General features: G+C 36.4%; 1 protein-coding gene across 7 annotated transcripts in view; it reads left to right on the forward strand.

The window, feature by feature from the left end:
- Positions 1 to 21,551, forward strand: part of LOC146542316 (uncharacterized) — a 72,959-nt gene extending 51,408 nt beyond the window's left edge. For 5 of the 7 annotated variants that reach the window (XR_014880406.1, XR_014880405.1, XR_014880404.1 and 2 more), the window contains one exon: positions 17,974 to 21,551. Coding sequence is in view for 1 of the 7 variants with exons in the window: in XM_085213315.1 (XP_085069441.1) it covers positions 14,229 to 14,314; positions 17,974 to 18,012 (125 nt within the window). In the remaining 6 variants the exon portion in view is untranslated. Of the gene's footprint in view, positions 1 to 14,228; positions 14,315 to 17,973 lie in introns of all 7 variants that reach the window. The other 2 variants (XR_014880408.1, XM_085213315.1) reach the window with 1 other exon arrangement.
- Positions 21,552 to 25,527: the final 3,976 nt, after the last annotated feature.

Raw genomic sequence — 25,527 nt, forward strand, 5'->3', positions numbered from 1 at the left:
AAAGGTGAGATGAACTCAGTGCTATTTGCTGAACTGCAACATGAATTTCCATTTTAGAAATAAAACTTTTAGTTACCAAGTCCAAGGATTACGGCAGTGGTTATGGATTGAAATAACATGCATTACCAGCAGAGTTATATGTAGTCTGAGCTGGATTGAGAAGACATGAAAATAGCGACATGGCTCTTGATGCATTAATTAACCTGTGAATAAGCAATACTTCAGCTATAGAGATAAATGTTATCTTCACATTCATATTAATATTTGTGACAAGTATGCACTGAACAGAAGAAGTTAGATACTGTGAATACTGAACAAAATCACTCTACAAGAGTTCAATTTTATGCAATAATATTGCAATTATAAATTATTATGTTTTTTGTGTAATGTTATTGCATTGTACTTTGCATTGTAAGTTACAACAACAACAAAATACAGTGACAAACATGAATGTGTAATTTAAGAATAATCGTGTTAAATCTTGCATGTACTTCAATTGAAATATAGAATGATATCAATCAATTCAACTAAAAGTTTTTTTAATCATAATGAAGAGATGCTTGCTCTTATTTGCAAGCAGATTGTGCATGTATCAATATGCTGGAACACATGTAGGAAGAGCTGCACAACAGAAATATTCTGGAATTGGTTAGGGGAAGAGAGAAAGCCTAAAATGCCCTTATTTGAAAGTTAGCGTAGAACTTCTGTGACATTGAAAATAGAAGATTTAGAAGTCAGAAATGGTACAGCTGGCAAAAGATGAACTCATCCAGCTTCACTGTGTACTGGCTATTGACCAAGATAGACTTCTGTTTGGTATCAGTGGGCATCTAGATCAATAGAATCTTTTTCATCTGGGAGCAGGGGATTGATTTACTAATTCCTTCCTATTTTCACTCTGTTATTTTATCCTTGATTATACTTAGCAAATGCAGATTTTGATGTGCATTTAAATTATTTTCTGTTCAACTTAGTTTGCAGGTTTCTTGTATCTTTATTCTAAAAATGTATTATGCTTTTGAGAAAAAACCATCGTCAGATGAAAGTGAAATCTGCTGTTCCTTCTAAAACCCAATTATATTTATCTTTTGTAACTGGAGGATGAGACTGTTTGTTTCTAAAAATGGCAAGGTACCTGGAAGTACAGATTTTCATTGAATATTTTGGCTAAAATGCAATGAGTTCTGTAGTTCACATTAAGTTCAAGTAACAAATATCATTTTATAACCACAGTAGATTCTCATGATTTTTTTTTTTTCAGGTGTGTTAATTTCAACATATTCAATTCATAAAGTAATATTACTGTAACTTTTTTTTTTATAATCTAACTAAATTGTACTTACTTTAGGATCAGCAGTGCCTATGAAAAATATACTAAATAAACATATAGTGAATTATTACTTCTAGATGAGGACAGTGGTAAATATAAAAAAATTACAAGTGTGTTTTGCCTTGTATAATTTGAGTGCAATCAGTAGTGTATCCAAAACTATTTAAATGAGTATTTTATATTTATTTTCAAAACAAGACCCTCTTTCTTCTGATTTCAAAATATGGTGAGCACTGTTTACACATGGAGTTCCACTGTAATTCATCACAATTTAAATTTGATTAAATAATGGCAGGATTTACGTAAGTGGATTTTTCTAATTTAAAAGCTTTTGAATCAATAAGCCCTGATAGGTTTCTGTGAGGTTCAGAGAATATAAACTTTAGTTTAGTAAGTAGAAAATATTCACCAAGTTCATTTTTGGATTAGAATTTCTAAACAGATGGATATTTGATATTTGATTTACAAAATAAATTATGTTTTTTATTACAGAAACAAAAAAAAAATAGAAATGTTATTATTTTTAAATGATACTCCATAGCATATACTGCACATATTGTACAACTTGAATTTTGCATGAATGGTTCTTCAATTTCATGTCTATCAAATTAGACCCTCAGCTGATGTAAATGTGTAGCAAAAACTGAGAAGCTGCTGAAATAAACAGCTGGAAATCTTTTGAAACATTACGGAAATAAATGTGTTGACTTAAACTTAGTTAACAATGCAGATTTTTCAAACAACTGTCCTTAAAAAAAAGCAAGAATGCTTGTCGTAAATATTTTTTTATAATGAGCTAGCCAAAAACAAAGAAATGGGAATTAAGAAACATTTGCATTTTGTTAATGTCTTTTTTCCTTGTTTATATCTTAATCAATTCGTTTTCAAAATATCTCTGTAAAACCAATGTGAATAATAACTGGAAAAGGAGAGACCTCAATGAAAATTATCCCTAAGTTTTCAATACATGAACTACATTGACTCCAAAAAAACAAACAGCCACCAATCACCTATGCCTCTGAATACAAAAGATGGATGCACTGTTTATACAGATCTTTAAGAACTATCAAAAAGCAGTTACGCGGTACGTTCAGTTGTCTCCTACCTGGGTTAATGATGCCTTGAAAATGATAAATGATGTTTTCAAATGATAAGTTAGAGGATTATCCTGCTTCCAAAGCAGAGCTAGCATCCAAAGAGCCAGATCTTCTGACTTTGCAACGGTCCCACGCCACCTACTTTCAAGACAGTGGGGGAGAACACTGAGTAGTTCACATGCCATTTCATGAGTAAAAGGATAAATTATGCTTATCAACCAAGAGAAAAAAAGATCAAATACTTATACTTGAAAAAAAGACTCATTTTTTTCTCTCTAAGGCACTAAAGTATGTTCTTAAAAGGAGACACTGCAGATGGACTTCAAAGAATGATAACAGATTTCATGACATAGGATGAAATTAGCATAGAAAATATACATTATGCATGTCTGTTTAACCTTGCTAGAAGGTGGTAATATGTGAGGGCTACTCCAAAAGTAATGCCTCCCATTTTATTTATTATGTTGGCCCACAACATCAGAGGCAGATGTTGGTGATACAGAAGTAAAGGCTGAGCCTTACCAACAATATTCTGTTACATTTTGTTGCCATGTGACAGATGGCAGCAGAGGGGCACACTGACAAAAGAGCATAATACATGGAAGTGCAGATGAATCAAAGGTGTGTCATTTATTTCCTCCATGTAGAAAAAATTACACCCACTGACATTCGTGAACACTTGTTGAATGTTTATGGAGACCAATCAGTGGCTGTGAGCACAGTGAGGTGGAGGGAGGTGCATTTCAGTCAAAATGACAGTGATAGCAGGTCACACCACACTCCCACCTCCGCTGGTACAGATTTTTATGAGCATGGCATTCAGGCTCTTTTTTATTGCTGGTGAAAATGCATAGCTAGTGGTGGTGAGTATGGTGCAAAACATTCTTTTGTAGCTGAGAATTTTCTCTTATCAAGTAGTGTTGTTGTGTTCTTTGTATTGTTGTAGATTCCATGGAAATAAATAGGAGACATTATTTCGTAACCACCAATACGTATTATAAAAGTGGAGGAGAGGTATAGTTGGTGTTTGGTAAACGTGAAGAACACAAACCTCATTATTATTACCTGCATTAAAAGTTCTCCATACATTTCTTTAAGAGCAAATACTTTAGAACTGTCTAAGTCAGAAATGCATAAATCAGAATGCAGAAGCAGTTGCTAATGATATGCAAATTTTTCTGATTAAGGTGAAAATACAATAGTCTGGAGTATGTTAAATGAGAATCATCTGGCTTAGACTGGGAAATAGACTTTATGTTGCCCTCCAGGTCTCCAGTGAAAATGAAAGAGGACCTGCTTTCCAAAGAGGACTGAGAGAGAGGAAGTTAGGAAGAACAATGTAATCAGCTAATGCTAAATCACAGTATTACTGAAGTACGATGTATGATTATGAGGAATAAAGGTACAAAAATCTAATCGTGTGTTTCTCAGAAAACTGAAAATCAGATTGTGCTAAAGGGACTCAGGAAATTTGCTGATAGACCACGAGAGCTAGCTATCAGCCTTGGGAATGCTGCCAGGAATAAATGAGTTAAGCATGGTTTTCAAACTGTATTTGCCAACCAAATTGAAGTGGCTTTTCCAGAGGATGTTGTGAAGAAAACCTTCTCACAGATTTTCCTGTCAAATTTATATTTGACCAGATCAAGAAAGTGAAAATCAAGTGTCCATTCTAGGGTACCTTAAGCCAAATCTCTTCTGTGAAATTTAACGTGAATCTTGCTATACTTATAATCAAGAGAAGTCTTGGTTGGTTTCCACATGAGTTACTTTAGTTAAGGATTTGATTACTGAGAAAAGAATCTGAAAAAGAAAACTGTTTTTATTGCTCAAGCTGAATGGGTAATTCTGGATCCAATTTTGTGTTTTGTTCAACATTTTCTTCCTGATTCTTGCACAGAAACCAGCAATACCTAACTGTTATACCAGAATCTTTCAGAAAGAAGCAGCTCTCAAAAAGATTAGTGCTCCAAGAAAGATACATCAGAAAGTTTAAAGGAATTTAATTAAAAAGCTAAGATTCTGGTCCTAAACTGCTTACTAGCTGATGGTTATTTGCTGGCTTATTTCAAGAGCAAATCAAATATTGGTTGATGTTTTTCATAATGCAATCTGTAAAATGTTTTTAAAAGGAAAGAAAAAAGGAACTTTAATTAAGAAAAAAAATAGTGGTAAGTGGAGAAAAAAGTTATAGAAGTTCATCAATTCAGATATTGATGAGCTAAGAAAAGAAATGGGATGGAAATAAGTTCACTGAAAATGCATCGTTGTCCAGAAATGACTTATAAGATGCCACACTCATTTCCTCAATTCAGGTAGAGATTTATGTTTGCTTTGGAGGAGAATAAGCAGAGAATTATGCAGATGATCAACTGTGTAGAATCACAGTTATTCAGATGTTGAACTATACAGTGCCTTTTAACTACTTAGAACGTTAGATTGGATAACCAAAATAATACATATAGATTCAAACCTGCAATATCTGTCTCCCAGTTTAGGACCATCAGGATTCCATTTGTATTGCCTGGAGTTGGGACAGCTTTGTGAATCACACAAAGGAGCAGTAGAATGATTAGCCTTGAAATCAGGGAAGTATATATAGAAAAGCAATTGCTATTATTCTACAGTTAGTATTTTGTTGCTCAATTTTCTGTGGCAGTCTACGTGAAGTTGTGAAAAAAAGGATAAAGAATAAATTCCGTTGTTCACAGAATCACAGAATCACAGAATTGTAGGGGTTGGAAGGGACCTCTAGAGATCATCAAGACCAACCCCCGTGCCAAAGCAGGTTCCCTACACCAGGTCACACAGGTAGGCGTCCAGGCGAGATTTGAATAACTCCAGAGAAGGAGACTCCACAACCTCCCTGGGCAGCCTGTTCCAGTGCTCCGTCACCCTCACCGTAAAGAAGTTCTTACGCACATTCGTGCGAAACTTCCTGTGCTGCAGCTTGTGTCCGTTTCCCCTCGTCTTGTCTCCACGTACCACTGAAAAGAGACTGGTCTCACCGCTATGGCCGCCACACCTCAGATATTTATAAACCTGGATCAGGTCCCCTCTCAGTCTTCTTTTCTCAAGGCTAAACAAACCCAGTTCACTTAGCCTTTCTTCATAGGGGAGATGCTCCAGGCCCTTGAAATGGCCAGTTCAAATGTTTGCCATCCATTTGTTGTGCATTGTATATCCTGGGAGGTCCTCAGAAAACAAAACAAAACAAAACAAAAAAACCTGCATAGTATCATGGAATATCCTGAGATGGAAGGCCCAACTGCTGGCTCCACACAGCACTACCCAAAATCCAAACTATATTTTTGAGAGTAGTGTTCAGACGCTCCTTGAACTCCGGCACTTGGGGCCATGCCCACTGCTCTGTGCAGCCCATTCCATGCTCACCGCCCTCTGGTGCAGACCCTTTCCCTGACCCCAGCTGCCCCTCCCCTGACACAGCTCCACGCTGTTCCTTGGGCCCTGTCGCTGTCACACAGAGCAGAGCTCAGTGCTGCCCTCCGCTCCCTGTGAGGAGCTGCAGCCGCCATGAGGCCTCCCCTCAGCTCCTCTGCTCTGTGCTGAGCACACCAAGGGACTGCAGCTGCTCCTTGTGCATCTTGGCTTACACAACCTTCACCCTCTGCATATCCTTCCTTCTCTAATAGCTTTATGTACTTGTACTGCAGCACCCAACCTGCATGTGAGGCCACACAGCACAGAGCAGAGGGGACAACCCTTCCCATCACCCAGTGGCAGCACTGGGTCTGCTGCACCACAGAGTATGGTTGGCCCTTTGGATTCCAGGGAACACATTCAACTGTCAGACAGAATCCCCAGATCACTTTCTGTGGAGCTGCTCTTCAGCCTCTCATCCTCCGTTGTGTACATTCACTCAAGTTAACCTCTTCTGAGGTGCAGAATCTGACATCTGTCTCATTAAACTTCATGCAGTTGGTAATTGCCTAATTGCCCAACCCTCCAATAGTCAGGTCTCTCTGCGAGGCTTCTCTGCCTTTGAGAGAGTGAACAGCTCCTACTAATTTAGTGTTATCTGCAAACTTAATTATACCTTTGAATGCTGAGCACATATAACGTATAAAAACACCGAAGAGAGCTGGCTCTAAAATGGAGCCCTGCAGAATCCCTCTAGTGACTGGTCCCGGTTGTTCACTCATTCTATTGCATACTTGTCTAGTGTATTGTGATCTATTGCCCAGAAGGATGCTGTGAGAAACAGTATAGAAACTTCTGATAAAATCCAAAAAGATTACATCAGCTGGTTTCTCTTGGTAAACTAAATGGGTAGAAAAAAAAAAAAAAGGGAAAAAAACCACACTTTTTGTCTTAAAAAATAATTAAATTAGTTAAGTAGATCTTCCCCCTTGTGAATCCAGGGTGACCATGACTGATAATTTTGTTTAATTTTGTTTTTCAGTATCTCTCAGAATAATTTTACAAGGCACTGAAGTGAGACTGGCAGACTTTTGATTGGCAGTGACATACTAACCTTGAGTTAATTCTTTTTTAGAAAATTCCTTGAACATAAACAAAAACTGTAGGGATGTGAGTGTGAGTGTGCTTCTAGGTATAATGATATAGTGACAAATTGCTGTCTTGCTGTGATTTTATTTGCTTTTCAATTCTAATTTTTATATTGATTCTTCTAAGAAGAAATTAAAGTGAATAAATGACAAAGAAGAAGTATGTAAATCCAGCACTGAAAGCTCTGAAGAACCAGTAGCATGAGCCTGTTTATCTAACAGTTGACAATTTGTCCAGAAGAATGATGTGAGGAACAATATCTTATCCACTTAATTTGAAATTTATCTCAGATTCTAGTATCTCTTCTCCCAGTATCTATCAATTCAGTCAGATATATTAGTGCCAGTGCCTTTATTAGCAATCATCAGGATGTTATGCAATAATTCTATAATAGCAAGACAACGCCTTCCATATAATGAAATTTATTTTGGAAAGGCATATCACACACTATCATTTCCTGTGAGAATAGATTTCTACAATGCTCTTTCAACTTTTTTTTTTTTTTAACACATGCATTTAATGTAAGCAATATTTCTTGCCTAATCTCCCATGCAGAATGGCCACAGTTATGCCATTTCAAAGGTGCAGCATCTACATCTTTTCAGCCTTGCTGATCTGGAGATTTATTTTTCCCTTCCTATTTTAAAGAAATTTAAAACACTGATAAATTTAATGTGGGCAGTACGGTTACAACTGATTAATACATGTTCCTAACATGAAATGAATAAGATGGTTGTCTTCTTTCCAGCCATAGAAGTAAGGACTACTCCCTCCCTCTCCTCTGAAACTTCTCTGCTAAGAGAAGTTAGGAGTGAGTTAAGCATAAATTTAATTTTAATTTAATTTGATTTTGTATTTAGAAACACTCCAACTATCTAAGAGAATGTGGCTACAATCTTTTAAAATCAGTTTATTGGTTTTGCCACTGTTTACTAAATAAAATTAAGAAGGCTCTTTAAATAATTAGCAAGAGAACCTACATGAAGGTTCTGTGATGCTAGAGCATGCTGAACATTCAAATAAAATAAAAAGGTCAGCAAGAGAAAAACAAAAACAAAAACAAAAACAAAAATAAAAATAAAAAACAACCTTCATCTAATAGAGCTTCATATGTTGGATATTTAGAATGGAAAGGTCCAGGACAAATGTGTTGGCTATCGAGTTGCTTTTGGGTCAGGATTTTATCTGAATTCCAACATATGAAAGCTTCCAGTGGCCAGCTCAGGCTTTTGTTATGAGCTTCTGTAAACAGAAAGTAGCTAGCATTTTATATTTTCCCTCCACTAATGTCAGAGCTTTGGTAAGCTCTTTCTCAGAGACTTACAACCCTTTCCCTCCTTCCACTTCCCTTATTTTGGTCAACATCAGTAATGTAAAGGCTCCCAGAGAGTAGTTAGAGTGTAATCTGGGATAATAAAACAATCTCTCAATTTTAACAAATTAAATTTCCTGTAAATAGACTTGAACAAAATGTCTTAGCTAACTGTAAAGATTTTGAAATCATCACACTAAGGGGCCTTTGTTTAGTCTTGTTTCAGTCTTTAGTTCCACTCAGGTGCTCTGTCCATCCATTTTGTTGAAGCACCTGTTTTTAGTACAGAAAGCAGATGACTTACAGCATTCGAAATGAAAATGACAAGTGGAAAATGAGCAGGCAGTGAGATGTTTGTTGCAGCTGCTTGTTTGTTGTCTATACAAATTAAATTTGCCAAGTTCAGTTCATCTCTATATAAAATTGCATTTGTAATTCTCCTAAGAGATTACAAAGATTTTCATTTGTTGCTCATATAAATACAGTAATGCCTTATGTTATACTTGTAGTAATAAAATAAAATTTAAAAAAAAAAACCAACAAAATATAAAGGATGAGTTTGCAGATCCCAATAACTTTTCCAAGACACTGTCACACACTGCTATTCATTCCCTTATGTTCATGTATAGGTCAATCACTTTGTATTATCGATGTGTATTTTTCCTTGCTCATGATAAAGAGGAATATTTTTGAATAGCGTAGACCATAAAATTAAAGAACTCATGACTTGAAAATTAATTTATGAGAGACAACTCAAAAGCTGTTTTATACCTACTTGCTACAGAGACATTATGAGTATTAGATATTAGGCAAGTCCTGTTGTAATCAAGAAACTCATAATATGCCAGATGGATTGAGTAACCGTGACATTGTTGATTATTCTAACTCAAGATTTTCTTTGAATTACTAGCCTGACATGCTGTTGAGGACTGATAGGCTTAAAAAGAAACTGTCTTTCTTTACCCACAGTTTCTGTGTGTGAACTACTTAAATTACATTTAAAGACCTTTCCTCATAACTGTTTTTATAAAATGTAACATGCTTGTCTCCAGTTCTTTCCATGATGACTAGCAGTGCCATTGAGGACATGCTTAGTAATAGTTAACTGAAACCAAATCAGATTGGCTTGAGGTCTGTTTGAGAGCTGCAAGGGTATCATAAAATTATAAATAGTTTATACGTGACACACTCTACCCCTGAAAGGAACAGCATGTTCCTCTTCACCCTTATATGTTTTTTCTGTTGCATCTGTCACCTGATCCAAAATATCCACTTGAATTCTTCATTCCCCTTATCACTTCTTCCTACTTCCTGCTCAGAATATCTTTGTATGTATAGAGTGTTTTGAAAACTTACGCTATTTAACCTAGGTTCTTAAATGTACATACACAATAAATGTTTGAGCATACTGTGAAATAGCCAATGGAGGACAAATAATGAGCAGTACACATACTGGTTTACAATTGCATGATAATTTAGTTACAGTCATCACTGACTATTCACTGTGTCTGGTGTATTCAGATACACATAAGGCAATCTTGTGTAAGTTCAGCTGAGTGGAAATGTCAGAGAATAAGATTCTCTGGTTTATTTTCAACTTTTGACTACATAGGAAACATGCAAAAAGCAGCTGGCCTTGGTGCCCTTCTTAAAACCCAGCAACATCTCAGAGAGTCTTTGAATTGAGTAGTGAATACACAAAACATCTGTGACTTGTATTAATTATGCCTATTCACTTTCCATAAAGCAACAGTCATTTTTCAAGTCTTCTTGAAGCTTGTTATCTTCAGTGGTTTTTTTTTACTGTAAGAAGTTGCCTGCTCCGTATCACACCATGAAAACTTTATCCCTCTTGACATCCAGGAACTTAGCCACAGAACCTTTAATCAAAAAGAAGGATTTTCTGATTGCTGTGTCTGTCCTCTTAGAGAAGCTGTGATTTGCACTACAGGTCACTGATATGAGGTATTACTACGTAAGCATGGCTTTCTGTACTACGTGAAATGTGCTTTCTTGTTCCTAGTAGGACAAAAATGTTGCTAAATGCAAAAGAAAAATAGAGAATTTCTATGAAATAAATGAAAGACAAGGGCTTCTCTGAAAGTAATGCCTCATATTTTATAATGTTGGCAGATGACTTCAGAGGTAGATGCTGGTTATACAGCCTTGAACACCTCCAAGGGTGGAGCATCCACAGCTTCTCTAGGCAACGTATTCCAGTGCCTCAGCACCCTCTGTGTAAAAAAATTCTGCCTATCATCTAACTTAAATCTCCCCTCTTTTAATTTAAAGCCATTCTTCCTTGTCCTATCACCTGTTTTGCCTTATAGCTGTAGTGTGACATAACTGTGCTACTCAGATACACATCATACTTAAGGAGTCATTTCTACAGTTTTTTATATGGAAACTGACTTCTAAAGTTTCTGTCACTTGCAGTCACTGGTTGCTCATTCTTACGCTGGACTTTACTGACCATCTAAGTTATGTCACTACATCTGTTGGTAAGCCATGTGGTGAACGGGTTTTTGATACGATGTAAGAGTTAAAAATAACCCTCCCATTTGTGTCAAGAGTGGGCACCACTGAGGAATGTTGGGAAGAAACCAACAAGATTAGTAGACTTTTCTCTCTAAGTTAAATGCTCATAGAGTGGTTGATTGCTGTTTTTAATATGTTGTTTTATTTTCTTCTGGCCGAAGCTGTTTTAGAAACCTGCTTCCACTCCTTGTTAACAAAATGATGTTTGTAACTCAACCTTGGTGTTCTATACCCACAACCATACTTGGGATTTCTTGACAGGCTGTGCTACCAGATACGCATGCTGAGAATGTGATTTTCACTTAGACGAAAACCTGCTGATTTAAAGAATTACGACCTTGATTCCTTGAAATTCTTACATCTGGAGAAATTGCATAATTAAACTGGAGCTGATTCCCATTATATTAATTTAGATATTTGTCAAGCAGACTTAAAGTCTAGAGTTTAATTTTCCTTGAATGAATACTAAAAGTTTTATTTCTGCTATAATTCAATATTTCTTATGTAATTTAAATGGATTTTCACCGTTTTAGTTTCACATAGTTCAGGAAGAGACATATTCCTCTTCCTTAAGGGAAAGGAAAAAAATAAAAAAATGCCCCTCCCTCCATCTTGAATGTTTCAATCAGCACATTTCTAGAATAAAGAGCTTACTATGACTGTTTTTTGCTTGTTGTTTTGGGCAGTACATTTTGAAATAAATTTGATCAATTTTTGAGAGGCATTTCAGGGGTAGCCTCAAAAAACACCAGTGGGAGTGAAATATCTTCCTGTAGAATTGTGCATGATGCCAAAACATCAAAGGAAGGGAAGTGGTTTCCTGTTCCTGATCTCTTTCTCCTGGCTCAGTTAGGTAGCTCAGGGTGTTATATTCTTTGTTGTTGTTGTTGATACTTCGTTGTTTGGTAGGCTTTCTTTCTTTCTCTTTTTCTTTTTTTTCTGACAGTTCCATTTTTAAGAATACTATTGTTCCTGCTTTTGTTGGCAGAGTTGAAATACTTGGCCTGTGGCAGTGGATTCTTTTATGGCAACTGAGCACATGAAAGTTTCAATTCCTTATATTGTAGCACAGATCTAAATTAACGTAGAATTTGATGGAGCAAAAATAATAGCAGTTCTTTGTGCATATCTTAATGTCTAGATTCCCTGCTTTTATGTTACTTGCATGATCTCAGGTGAGAGAAATTATCAGTCATACTGCTTCCTAGTGGTTCTCTCTAGTTCATATAGGTCTTCGAAAGAAGTGTAGAGATTCTGCCTTCAAAACTAAAATGTGGTTGAAATTTAAGAGTAATAAGATGAAAAAAATGTATATGTGTTTTTTGAGGCGAGGACAGAGTTTCTTCAGCAACCGCAGCTAAAAGAAATGTAAAAAATTATTTATGTATAGGCTCTATCTTGCATGGATTAATGTTGATTTTGGTCAAGATCAAAGTACACAAAGAGGTACCAAAATGATTAATATGAAGGGAAAGATACCATTAAAAAAAGTGTATTTTCTAAATTTGGTGAATGAGCTAATAAATGGTCCTTGGATTTTTTTAACTGATTTTTTTTTTTTCCTCTAGAAACAGTAACAACAGCTGTTACTGACTAATTACAACTACATGAATAAATACAACAGTAATCATGTAGAATTGTAAAAATGTACAATAGCACATAGCTGTTGTGATAATTTGCTTTCTTTCCAAGGACTACAGCAGTTATTTTAACAATAAAAAGGGAGGCTTTTAAACATAAGAATGTTTTGTTTTGTTTCAGAGATGGAATTCTTAACTAATGTCTGCTGATGCCTTGCAGGTGATTTTTTTTTACCAGAAACATCTCAGATTTAAATTAGGTGTATGCCTGATATGAAAATCTGTGACCTGTTTTTACAGCTGCTAGCATTCTTTTCCAGTTAGATAAAAACATATTTCATATCCATTTACATATCCACTACATAATTATTTAGTCAATATGAATCTCCAGGATGTGTCTTCTCAGGCTGTCTTCACCTTGATGTGCACACTGGCCAAGCACACTACTGAAATTTCAGCACCTTAGGTAAATAAGTATGTATTAGGGAGAATCCGATAAAGAAACCATGTAGGTTTTTTCCCCTCAGGTAATTTAAGAGCATGCTTTGCACTGCAAAAAAATGTGAACAATTAAGATTTTAAAATCTTTGAAATATATCCTTACAATATTATATGCTCTCAAGCCTGGAGATTTATTATTTTGCTAGAAAGGCACTTCTATATATTCTGAGATGAAAAGTCAGCTTTTACTAACTTTCTGCCTCTCTAATTTAACAGTATGTTCAAAGTTAAATTTTGTGGTTTTTAAGAATTACATTAATAAATTCGTGCCAAATCCTGAGATGTGTTCTTTAAGATTTTTTTTTTCTTAAAGGAAAATTTCCAAGGGAATTCTTAATTAAGAATATAAAACTGGGAAAAGTTTAAAGAAAAGTTGGTTTGTTTTGTTGGGTGAAGATGACTCCAAAAGTCATGGGAAATCCTTCTCTCTTTGAACTCATTGTTCCATCACTGAACTTACAACTTCAGGATTATGGTTCCTTATTTTATGTTTGCCAGTATAAAGTTTGCAATGACTAGTTAGTTACTGATCCTATATAAAGTTAGACATTCAGCACCTGAGCCTTTTTTGCAAGATATTGTATCTTTCTCTGAGCAGTAAGAGTAAATTGTGGTTATCATTTTACTTCATAATACTTTGCTGTTAATTTTCACTTCTCAGAAACATCTTCCTGAAATATTTCCTCCTGAGAGATAAGGCGCTTTTTGTAAATATAGTATTCTACTGCATTCTGTAGTCTTCTCTGCTCAAAATTTTCTTGTGGAATTATTAGAGACAACTCATGAATGTCATACCTGTTATTTTACCTACTCTGTATTTTGTCTAGTACATAGAGAAGCAGTAAAGAAAGGGAAGCAGGGTAGAGAAAAAGGCAGGAAATAAGTATTTTAAAGACTTACTGCAATTGTAGAGTAAGATCTTGAAATCATGGAACAGAAATGTTTTCCTAATGCTAGTGGAGAGTATGAGTAGTATAACGACTTACAGAAAAGTGGGAACATAAAAAGTTTACTGTTCTCTCTTCAAAGAGTTTACAAAGTTGTTTTGGTCATAAAACAAGTGTAATTCCCATGTGTAAACAAATAAGATTCTTCCCTAGAGAAGATATAACCTAGCATCCTTTGGAGCCACGTTTGTGGCTGGAGAACATTGTTTGTGGGAGACCACATCAGCAGAAAAGTCTGGCTTCCATTCTTCCATCCAGATGAAGAAACTGCAATAATATATTTTATGCTTGTTTTTGAATAAGACTTTTTCATATGAGGTTGGTCTTTTCTTACATATGAAGCTTTTTCATTTACCTGAGCCTTGTTTAACTCAATATCTTTCTCTTCCAAAGTGCTTATAGGTGATAAAATGCTAATAGAACAAGAAAGAAGGTCTGATGAGGGAACAGATGCAGTCATGTTGAAATGTATAGTTATGGTAAGAATGTGTATAACTCCACTGTAATTATTCCATCGCATCAATGGGGAAAAAAATAGGTGTGTAAGTGGAACAAGACAGCTAAATAAAACATGGAACTATCTGATTTCTTCCACTGTGAAATCCACATTTTTTATGCACTTGATTTTGGTCCCTGGTAGTTCCTGTGTTAGCAGTGGAATCAGTAAAAAACACATTTTCTGTAAAATATACCAATTTGTGATTTCAAACACAGTTTTTATGGTCTTCCAATACCTTGCAGAGTGAATCTCTGGCTTCTTTTCTGTGTCAGGATGCTGTCTGATGGGCAGTGGTAACAGTTTTATGTGAGATCATGGAGGGCATAGTCTGATGAAGAAACATGAGTTTACTTCTACCTAGAGAACCCTTTATACATAAGCAACCATACAATTGCCATGGTACTCATTAATATGACAAAGATAGGCCAGGATAAAGGCTAGGATATTATCTCTCTACAGTAACGTGCTATGTTTTATATTTATGGATAGAGGATTAGCTTCATCTTCTAGAAAGAGATTTGAATCAAAGTGCATTTAATCTGCATTTTTAATAAGGATTCTTTTCTTTTGTAATCTTTGTAGTATGGAATTAATTTAATTCTGGATATACAAAAGTCCCTGTTGGCGGGTGTCCCAATAAGTTGAATGTCAGCAAAAATTCAGCTGATTCATGTAATAGCCTGACAGCTTAGACTAGCAGTAATTGTCTACAAAGATAGATATATGTGTATATATATTTAACAGTACTGTGGCATTTCTCCTCAGTATTAGTGCACACATCTCTGGTAGTCTTAATTTCTGCTATACTAATAACATGATAATCTCCGGTAAGTGTACACTTTCTACAGCTCGAAGTTATTGTGAGCTACTGCCATAGTTGGAGATGTGTCAGATTAAAAAAATAAATGAATAAGGAGAAAATCAGATATGTGAATGGAGCACTGTCTGAAATCCCTCCTGCATCTCAGTAAGTGTCAGTAACATATTTTTAACAGAGAGTAATGCATTTTTGAAAGACATTCCACAGTATTAGCATTTAAATATTCATGGCAGCTTCATGACCACAGACGTAGTATCAATCATGACACATATTCTAGTAAATTCAGAATTCAGCCAGAGTTTTTTTCCCCACAATCATGAAAAATGTCCCCTCTGTGGAGTCGTTCAAAGCCAGGTTGGATGGGGCCCTGGGCAGCTTGATCCAGTGGATGGCAGCCCTGCCCATGCCAGAGAGTTGGAAGTGGGTAGACTCTGAGGTCTCTTCCAACCCAAGCCATTCTATAATTCTGTGATTCAAAGGAATAACTTTCTCCAGACACTGGATGTGTTCCATCAGATGTAGAAGGCTTAATAAAGACACCAATAACTTTACAAGTCCCAGTGATTTTGTTTAGCATTGTATAAATTTTAATAATCCTAGTATCTTCCTGATTTTCTGATTAAAACATGATTAGGGTTATTCCTCAAGGATCTTTCCTGTAATGTTGTTGTGGTTTTCCCACTCGTGCTCCTTTGAGCGTAGTGGGTTTTCTGTTTCTTACTTACAGATTCTGAGGTAAAAAAAGAGAACAAAACACTGAACAAGGAAAAAGCTTTCAGCCTACCTTCAAAAGTTTCTGTTGCTAAAATTTGCGCAGCTTAATGAAAGTAGGAAAATAAATGACTGACAGAGACATGGAAAGGTGGAAATAAAATCAGAGGTTATTGTTAAATAAATTTTCAGAAAATTGAACGAAATGTCAAAGACATCAGATACGAGAAAATATGTACCAAAACCAAATAAAATGGCTATGAATTAAAACAGACAATTATCAGCTCCTTGGCTGACCTTTTCAAGATGAAAGCAAAATGCTCAAAATGAATGTCTCTCAAACCACTGACACCAGGAACTTGAAGATGTGACACAATGGACACGTTTGGCACTTTTTTTCTTTTTGTCTTCTCTCCTAAAGAATCTCTTAATATGTTAACTCATAGCATTTCTGCTGTTTTTTAATCTGTCTGTTCCTATTAAATGAAGCCATCTGAGCAGTTACTGCTGCAGTGAACTCGTCTATTCATGCATGAGTTTCCTTACTGACAGGTATGCTAGAGTGCTGATTAAATTCTGACTGAACTTTACTTCACAGGAAATGGTCTTGAATTTTATACATTTCACAGCATGCTATTATGGAAATATGGTGGATTTAATTAGCTTTTTTACTTTCGAAAATGAACATTTACTATTTCTGTATGTTTTTCCTACATAAATTGTCCATAGAAAGTCTATTAACAGAAAGAAATAAAATAATGAGACATGTTTCTGAAATTACCTAAAGCAGATCATTTGAATCTTAAAACAAAGGACTTTAAAAGAATTGGTTGCAACAGCTGGATGCTGACTGGAAGCTTCTCCTCCACTGTATCTTTCATGTATATGAAGCTGGTTGTTGTTGTTATTCATTCTTCACAAATATAATGCTGAATGCATGCTTTCTCAGTCATTTATGACATACTCAGTTATAAAAGCAACAAAAAATATTTTCATGTATCCCTCTTATCACTTAATTTTTTCTATTCTTTCTATTTAAGTTGGTTTTGATGCATAGAATTTCATTTTTTGAAAGAATATTTGTGAAGTTTCGAGGAGAGTGAATAGGTGAGAAATACAGCAGCTATACTGTCCTCATAAGAACTTAAGTCTCCAAATCTTAACAAAACCTGTCTTCATAAACGTCACTACCAGCTTTGCTTCTCTATTATAAACACTTCAGGAAAAACAGAAAACAATCTTAAAGATACATGAATTCTGTTTCTTGGAATGGGATGGCTGGAGAGATACTCCAATGACAGTATTAATTAAATATTTTGGCAGAGAAATACATAAAATATTAAGCAGAAAATTGTCAGAATTCTAATGCAGCTTTTTAAAGAGTAATTCCAAAATGAATCTAATTTGTGAAGCAAAGTTTACAGAAAGAACAACTGACAAAGAAGTTAGTAGACTTATAAACTCTTCTTCCAATCTGTAAAAGAAGTGTCAGCCTTGAAATCTATATTGCATGCTTTATGTATTAGGTTATACATAAAATTACTATTGATGTCTACTCGGCTTCTATGAAGAGATGGTATAGCTTAGCTTTCCTTTCTCTGAAGAGTGCATAACTGATGACAAGTTTTACTTGGGCATTTTTTTTTAATATATTCATCTGTCCTAAGCATTAGTTTCAGTTAAAATGTAGAGGTCTCTTCATCTAATTATCACTTGCCAAAAATATTTTGAGTGCTTGATGTGAAATGGGATAAAGCTTTAGATCTCACTTTGTTGGAGACTCAGAGTTATGTAAGCAACAGGCTACAGATATTACTGTGTGTCCATTCCCTTTTAATTTTTTTTTAATGAGGCTATATATTCTCAGACAAATCACTATATCAAAATAGGCCATAGCAATAAAACACCCTGGTTAATCAGTTACTATATACCACTATATCACTTGTAAATAGCACAATAATTTTTTTGCAGTGGAATCCTGGAATGGAAAGGAAATAGTTGTAATTATGAGTTTCAGGCAGAATTTGCTGTTTAGTATTTGTTTACCTTTTTTTATAGCATGAATTTATTTACATTAATTCTGAATGTAATTCATTATCATTATCCAGAGCACTGTTATTGCAATGGAAGACTCATCAATCAACTAGTGTACCAGCTGTATGGACCAACTGCAATAATGTTCATCAAGCAATACCATCAAAGAAGAACCATATGCATGCACAGATGAAATGATAAGATCTCACAGAATCGCAGAATCACAGAATTGAGGACTGGGCCTCAAGGATCATGAATCTCCAACCCCCCTGCCACAGCCAGGGCCACCAACCTCCAGATATAACAGGCTGCCCAAGGCCCCATCCAACCTGCCTGAACACCTCCAGGGGCAGGACATCCACAGCCTCTTTGGGCAGCTGTTCCAGCACCTCACCACTCTCATAGTAAAGAACTTCCCCCTGTCATCCAATCTAAATTTTCCCTCCTTCAACTTCAAACCATTTCCGCTTGTCCTGCCATTATCTACCTTTCCAAAGAGTTGAATGATGCTTGCCTACACACACAAGGGGAACAAGGAGAAACGTGTGGTATAAATATATATATACCATGCCCTGGTTCCGGCAAGACCTGCCCAAGCTTCCAGGCATCTCCTCAAGCCCTGAGAAGCGGAGCACGAAGGCACAACAGATGGCAGGAACAGCACATTAGAGAATCCAGGGTGGACCTTGGAACCACCAATACCATTGTCCAGGTGTGAAAGATAAGTCACTGGGAGCAAATCTCTGGATGATCTTTCTTGAACTGAGGGATGCCATCACCAGAAGGTGTGGATTATATTATGTCATTCCAAGAGAGAGCATTTGGGGATTGCACAGTGCTTATTATGGTATGTTTAGGGGAGAAACCACAGACAGAACAAGAGAAGAGTATGAGTGATTTGAGAAATGAATGTGATTAAGAATAGAGAGATAAAGAAATAAAAGAGTGTGATTTCTGTAAACAGTAGCTTGCTGATATGCTTGTCTAGCCATGCCCTCCTTCAGTCACTGCAATCTGTCCTGTCCTCTCAAAAAGTTCTATCTTCAACTGTTTCTTCAGGAAGGTGCTCTTTATTCTTTGTGCATGTGTCTATAGGGATCTAAGTGTCAGCAAACAGCATCACACCACCTGGCTGGGGACTGTGGTGCCAGTGACTGAAGAGACCAGAGAGTCAGTAAGATTCAGTGACAGACATCATGGTAAGGCATATGCACTTAAATAGGTTTTATTAACAAATGTGAATTTCTACCAAGGATGGAAGATTCTGTGTTTCTTTCCTTGCAGCAAACTACAGATTCAGGCCTGTTGGTCAAATGAGTGCATTTACCTGTCTGGCAGCTTTCTTTAAAAAAAGAGTTTCCCTCTTGATTCACACAGAGGTATTTGCAGGCTGCATGTCTGACCATGGCTTATAGGCTGCTGGGGGTGCTTCAGAGACTGAAGCAATATTTTGGACAATGGATAGTGGTTTTCACCCCAGTCAAATAATTTTCACTGAAAGTAATGTTTATACAGAGGATTTGCCTACTTAGCAGGGATTTACATAAAACAGAGTAGATTGAAATATGTATAAATATATATATATATATATATATTTTTTTTTTTTGAGCAAAGTTTAAGTCATTGTTTATGTAGTTGTAGCATTGTCATATTTCTAAATTTTTGCTTCCTTCATTTGTGTGCTTCTAAGAGCATGTAACAAATAACCGGAATGCAGAGGTCAGAATAATTTATTCCTATAGATGCAGGAAAGAACACAGAGAAGCAGAGGGGCAGACTCTGAATGCAAACTGCCCAAATGAAGTTGGCACAACATTCACATACCTCTAGGTTTTATAGACTGTTCTTTGCCCAAACTGTATCACGTAAGCAGGATGTGGTAAATAACAACAGTGATTGAGATTTCTCATATAAAGAGGCTTTAGACAGTACATACTTTTATGAATAATTCAGTCTTGCATTAATTAACTTGTGCTGGGTGGCAAAATCTTTAGCTATAAATGCTTCTTCGCTAGTGACTCCTGCAATGGTCTATGATAAGTTAACTGGTTTGCTTTAACAACCACCACTTCTTGTTCATTTATATTGCAGTAGTGTATTTAAGGATGATTTTTTACTAATCAGATTGTGTCTCACAATGCTTCAGATGCACTTCGGCTAAAAATCAGAGGATAGCTTTCTTTCAGTTTGTTTGAAGTGCAGGAGATCTCTGAAGTTCAACACACCTTTACATGAGCCTTCAACCTTGACATTTAGAATGAATAAAGCATGTACAAAACCTCCTTGATGCCAGGAGGTTTAGTGCCTCTGTGTGACTGACTGTATCCCACATAACCTATTCACACTTCATTTTGAATATAAATAGAAGTATCTGTGAATTTACTTTCAAGTAAATTCAGCTGTTGTCATAGGCTACTTTTAACACTCACATCCAACTCACCCAGCATGTATTAATGACAATGGAAAACACTACTGAGAACGTTCAAAAGAAATTAAATGATGTTTTGGAGATTCAGTGACTGTTAGGCAAATTAACTTTTTTAGATGGTTTATTATAAACGCATAAATTTCTAAGCTTGAGAGTCTATGTAAGCCTCAGTTTAAATAATGTCTTTCTATTGATTTTATTGTGTAACCATCATGTTTTGGGGTAAAAAAGGTATTTGCTACCAGCCTGTGAATTCACCTTCGACCCTAGGCACAAAACATAATACAAAAAAAGGTTGCTAAAAAATATGTTTTTCTGTTTCTGAACACTTGCTGATCAGATGGCGCTAGCTGCTAATTTAGCTTGCAGAATGGACATACTGTTAATGGGAGTTCACCACTCTCTAGCCAAAAGGGAGAGATTTCTTTTAATAGTGGAAAGAAAACCAGGGTTTGCTTGTGTGAGAATCCTTCTTTGGTTGTTTGTTTGTTTTTTGTTTCTTTGTTTGTTGTTTGTTTGTTTGTTTTTTTGGCTTAAAGCTTGCTTCCTGAGGTATTTCTTGTGATAAGACTGACTTGTCTAGGAGATGAGTGATGGGTATTGCCGTGTGGATCCGTGTGTATGCATGGACAATTTTACATTTGAAAGCATTTCTTTGGAGGTGTCTGCCTTCGCAAGACAGTGCTCAGGACTATTTACTGGCGGAAGATGTAGTCTGTGACCAATTAACTCCAGCTTGCTCTGGGAGACTTGGGGATGATGCCATTGTATCCTGTGAAGGCAAGATACAAGTGGGCATCTCCCTGCTCCCTCTTATCTGCTGGCAAGGCCTGGAAAATGAGAACAAAAAGAGTTCCTACTGAGATCCAAAAGCCAGTAGCTTTCACTCCAAAAGAGCTGACTCAACCACTCCGGACTTATAAATAAGTTTATGCTACCATTGGAAAGTAGTCGCCATCATTGTCGTGGTCATCGTTGTCGTCAACGGAACACCAATGCCCGACGACCCAGCATTACTGAAGATCAATGACTGAACAGTGAACCACGCTGGATCCATGGTGGTGACTATCTCCCTCTTGCTTCCTACAAAGACTCCTTGCTCCTTCTTTCCTATCTTTTCTATCGCCCTCCTTCCCTTCCCCATTATCCTAATTCATAATAGTGTCCACGCTCCCTTACCCCATCTCCCTGATTAAGATCTGTAATAAACAGTTTGAACCAACATTTGAACTGTTGTTTCTTAATCTCACGCGAGGTACACAGATACCAAATAACCTCCTCTCCCTACGGTAAATTGGAGTGAGATAGCTTGCATCCTGAAAACATCTTTCACTGAAGCAGAAATTTCTTTACTAGACTGTAACCTTTTTCATGGTTATCTTTTGAGAAAATGCTTTGACCTTTCCTTCACATAAATCCCTGGAAAACCTTACATAGTAAAAAGCAATATGCTAAAAGCATAATTAACTACTACTTCCTATCATTAAAGGCAGAGTCAGCACAAGGGCAATGCAGTCAGTCCCTTTTGACATTTCATTATTTTTGTTCCCCTGATACCTATTTAATTTATAATAGTTCTGTTCACCACTCTCACAGTAGTGACCTCTGCTTAGGAATAAAATTCTATAGGAATGCTGACAGAATGATTGCATTGATTTTACATTTGGCAGAGTTTCTGAGACTAGTAAAAAGGGCTTTGCCTGTGCAGCTCTCTCTCTTGTGCGTTGCAGGAAGCCAGAGCATCCTGTGCATCCTCTGACTTGGTCTCCTTCATCTCTTCATTGCAAATCCCAGACTCTGGGTCACTTTTCCAACAGGGCTGCAAAGAAAGCATTTGAATTGAGGCACTTGGACACCAGCTTTCTGTGTTAATTAAACACAGTGGAGGTAACCTCTTTGTGCCCCTTCTTTTTCTGTCACCTGCTTTGTAAGCAGAAAAGGTATGGAGAGAGGATTTCATTCTTAGTCCAGAAGTGCTCCATTGATGTTCACAGCAGTTCATATAGAGCAGAAGCTGCTCTGAATTTGCCAGAGGGAGGTGTGTTTCCTCACACTGATACCAGGGAGGCTGTGATTTCTGAAGGAACTTGTGGCTGCAGTTGTTAGTAAAGCAGTTTGCCATCCACAGCTTATAGGCTGGCACTCTGAAATGGGAACTTGCCTTTTTCATATTTTGCCAACAAATAGCAAATGATAACATCAAGTAGATGAAGAACGTCCCTTTTCTTTGATCAGTCTATAACATTTCAGAATTTAACATATATTTTAGATTGAAGCATTTTCATAATCTGTCCAATGCTGGAGAAAACAGTAATATCTGCTACGGGGAAAAAAAAAAAAAAAAAAAAAAAAAAAGTCACAATTAAACATTTGCCATTGCATGATGTTTTTTTCTTTCCAGGAGAGGAGCAGAAATCTCTTTTTACTTTATCTACTGCTTCCTGGGAATTCTAAAGGAGGATGGAATTCTAAGGAGCAACTCATTAATTGGAGTTTAAGATCCTGTATATGTCCAATAGTTCCTCGCATCTCATACATCTCCTAAATTTCCTATAGATTGCTCATGGAGCCTGCAAAATTTTGGTTCCAAAAACGCATTGCCAAGCTGCATTGCTTATGATCAAGGATGCACTTTGTGATGCCCTCTGGGCTTCTGGAAACCCAGTATGAATCCAAGCACTATTTTTATGATCTCTGCACATTTTACATCATCAGAATTGCTTACATTACAATCTTTTGGTGTTTGGAGAAACTGAGGTAAAAGACTTTTTAAGTTATGGTCTTGTGGTTTTTTAATAGTCAAAAAGTTGTCCTGAAGATGTCAGAGGGAAGCACAAATACTGCAGTGCTGAAAAGTGAGTGTAGATATGCTGACGAAAAAAAAAATCAAAACTATTACAGTATGCAGTATTGGTAATTTGGTATATATAACATGCATTAGCACTTTTCTCCATGGAAAAAAGAAAGAAGCCTTGCAGATTGATTCCTTTGCATTTGGAGGACATTTGTGGTAACCTTGGGACAAGGCACGAATTTCTGTAGGAGTGAAAGAACTGAATGCCAGATAAGCAGCATTTTTGCATCAATGCCAAAATGTTTTTGTGTATCTTAAAATGACTGCATGAATTTCCAAGATAGGAAGGTATTCATGATACAATGTTCTAACTACATGTAATTTGATTTTTTCCCATTTTCTCATGCTTAGAAACACTCAATAGCTGTAGTTTTATTTATTTGTTTTTAACTGAGAATTCAGTTCATATTTGACAGTACAACAGTTAATAAAACTCCTTGAATATTCCCTATGCTAGACATATATCATAAGTGATATGGAAATTTGATGTACACTTGCAAATATTTTTTTCAAAAGTCTCATAAGATTTCTGTGGATATAGGGGCCACATCTGGGCCCAGGGGACTACTTCTGAGGACTCTGGGAGAAACTGATTCTCCCTTATGGGTCAGTTATGAGTACCTCATTTTCTATTCTTTGTTTGTGAATTTGCTTTCAACTGCTTTAATCATTTTTATTTATTTATTTTTTAAAGAACAAAAATAACTTGTGAATGGGAGCTACACAAAAATTCAGTTGTGACCGAAAAATTTCTTGTTAAATTTCTTGTGCTCTAACTTCTTCACTAGTGAGCTATTTCTCTGGTCTTACGCTGAAAGTGATAAGAGAAGGGAAATGTTTGTGAAATTTAGGAAAATTTTAAATTATTATGCATATATGTTCAGTATATCAGAAGGAGCTTTCTTTCCACTTCTAATTTAAATGGATCAGTTCTCTCAGGGTCCGTTGTTGATGCACTGTGTTTCTGAGGCTCCCGATCCAGAACAAGGCAGTGTCAAAATGTAAGGGGCACTATGTGAGAAACTATCTAGGAGATAAGTAAGGCTCTTTTGATCAGAGGGCTGGAGCAACTCTGCTATGCAGAGAAGCTGAGAGAGCTCGGGCTCTTTAGCCTTGAGAAGAGAAGGCTCTGAGGAGACCTTATAGTGGCCTTTCAGTACCTGCAGGGGCCTACAGGAAAGCTGAGGAGGGACATTTTATAAGGGCAGGGAGTGACAGGACGAGGGGAAGTGGTTTTAAACTGGAAGAGGGCAGATTTACACTAGAAATAAGGAAGAAATTCTTTACTGTGAGGGTAGTGAGACAGTGGTACATGTTGCCCAGCAAGGCTGTGGATGACCCCTCCCTGGTAGCATTCAAGGCCAGGCTGGATGGGGCTTTGAGCAGTCTGGTCTAATGGGAGGTATCCCTAACTACAGCAGGGGTTGGATCTAGATGATCTTAAAGGTTCCTTCCAAACCAAACCATTCTGATTCTTTTCCTTAGATGAAAATGGTGCAGTTCTGTGTCTAGCTCATAAATTAATTAAAACTAAACATAAATGAATCTATAGCAAGCAATATTTTCATGCTTTTGCATAACAGTGTTCCCAGCAGATTTAGGCATTATAAATTAACAAAGGTGTGTTAAACAACAGATAATCCACTTTAATGAATTTTAGGTCTGAATTGACTTAGCAACCCATTTTATCACTGTGTGTGCCTTACTGTAATGGCAGCTCTGGCAGAAGTGCTGCTGAAAAATTTGAAAGCTTCAAAAAGAGCCTCATTTATGCTGTAATATTCTGCTGAATATTTCAAGCTTTTATTATGATTATCCTCACTTGGAAAGACTTAAAGAAAAACATTATTCTTGTTTTGTTGTACAGCTGTATTAGAGTGTCCAGTGAGATGCAGAAAGTAAAAGAAATCAGGTACTAGTTTGATTGGCCCTTGATTTTCATTCGTACTTGGTTTCTTTTTTGGAGATTTCTCTGTTTCTAAGAAGCCATATTCTTCTTTCTGATTGGAATATTTTTTTTGGTCCACATTTTAAAGCTAATGTTCTACTGAGGTATTTTCTTTCACTTATTTCCCAAAGACACACAAAAAGCTGTCTATTCCCTTAAGCTACCTTATGGAAAGTCAATGACTGTGTTGTTTGGGTGTTGTGCATACTGTGCTGCTGCTGTGCTGCTCCCTATTGGGTAAAGTAAGCAAGTGCCATAAAAAGCTAAAGCAATGGTTGATTCAGGCATGGACATCTTTAAACAGGATGTTGTTTTTGTATTTGTTTATTCAATTTTCTCTGCTGCCATATGTGGACACTTTCTTCTGGCAAAGCTGGTGAAGGGTCACTTGCATCTGT

Source organism: Meleagris gallopavo, chromosome Z (assembly GCF_905368555.1).
Source record: "Meleagris gallopavo chromosome Z, MGAL_WU_HG_1.1, whole genome shotgun sequence".
In the NCBI taxonomy this organism is placed as follows: Eukaryota; Metazoa; Chordata; class Aves; order Galliformes; family Phasianidae; genus Meleagris; species Meleagris gallopavo.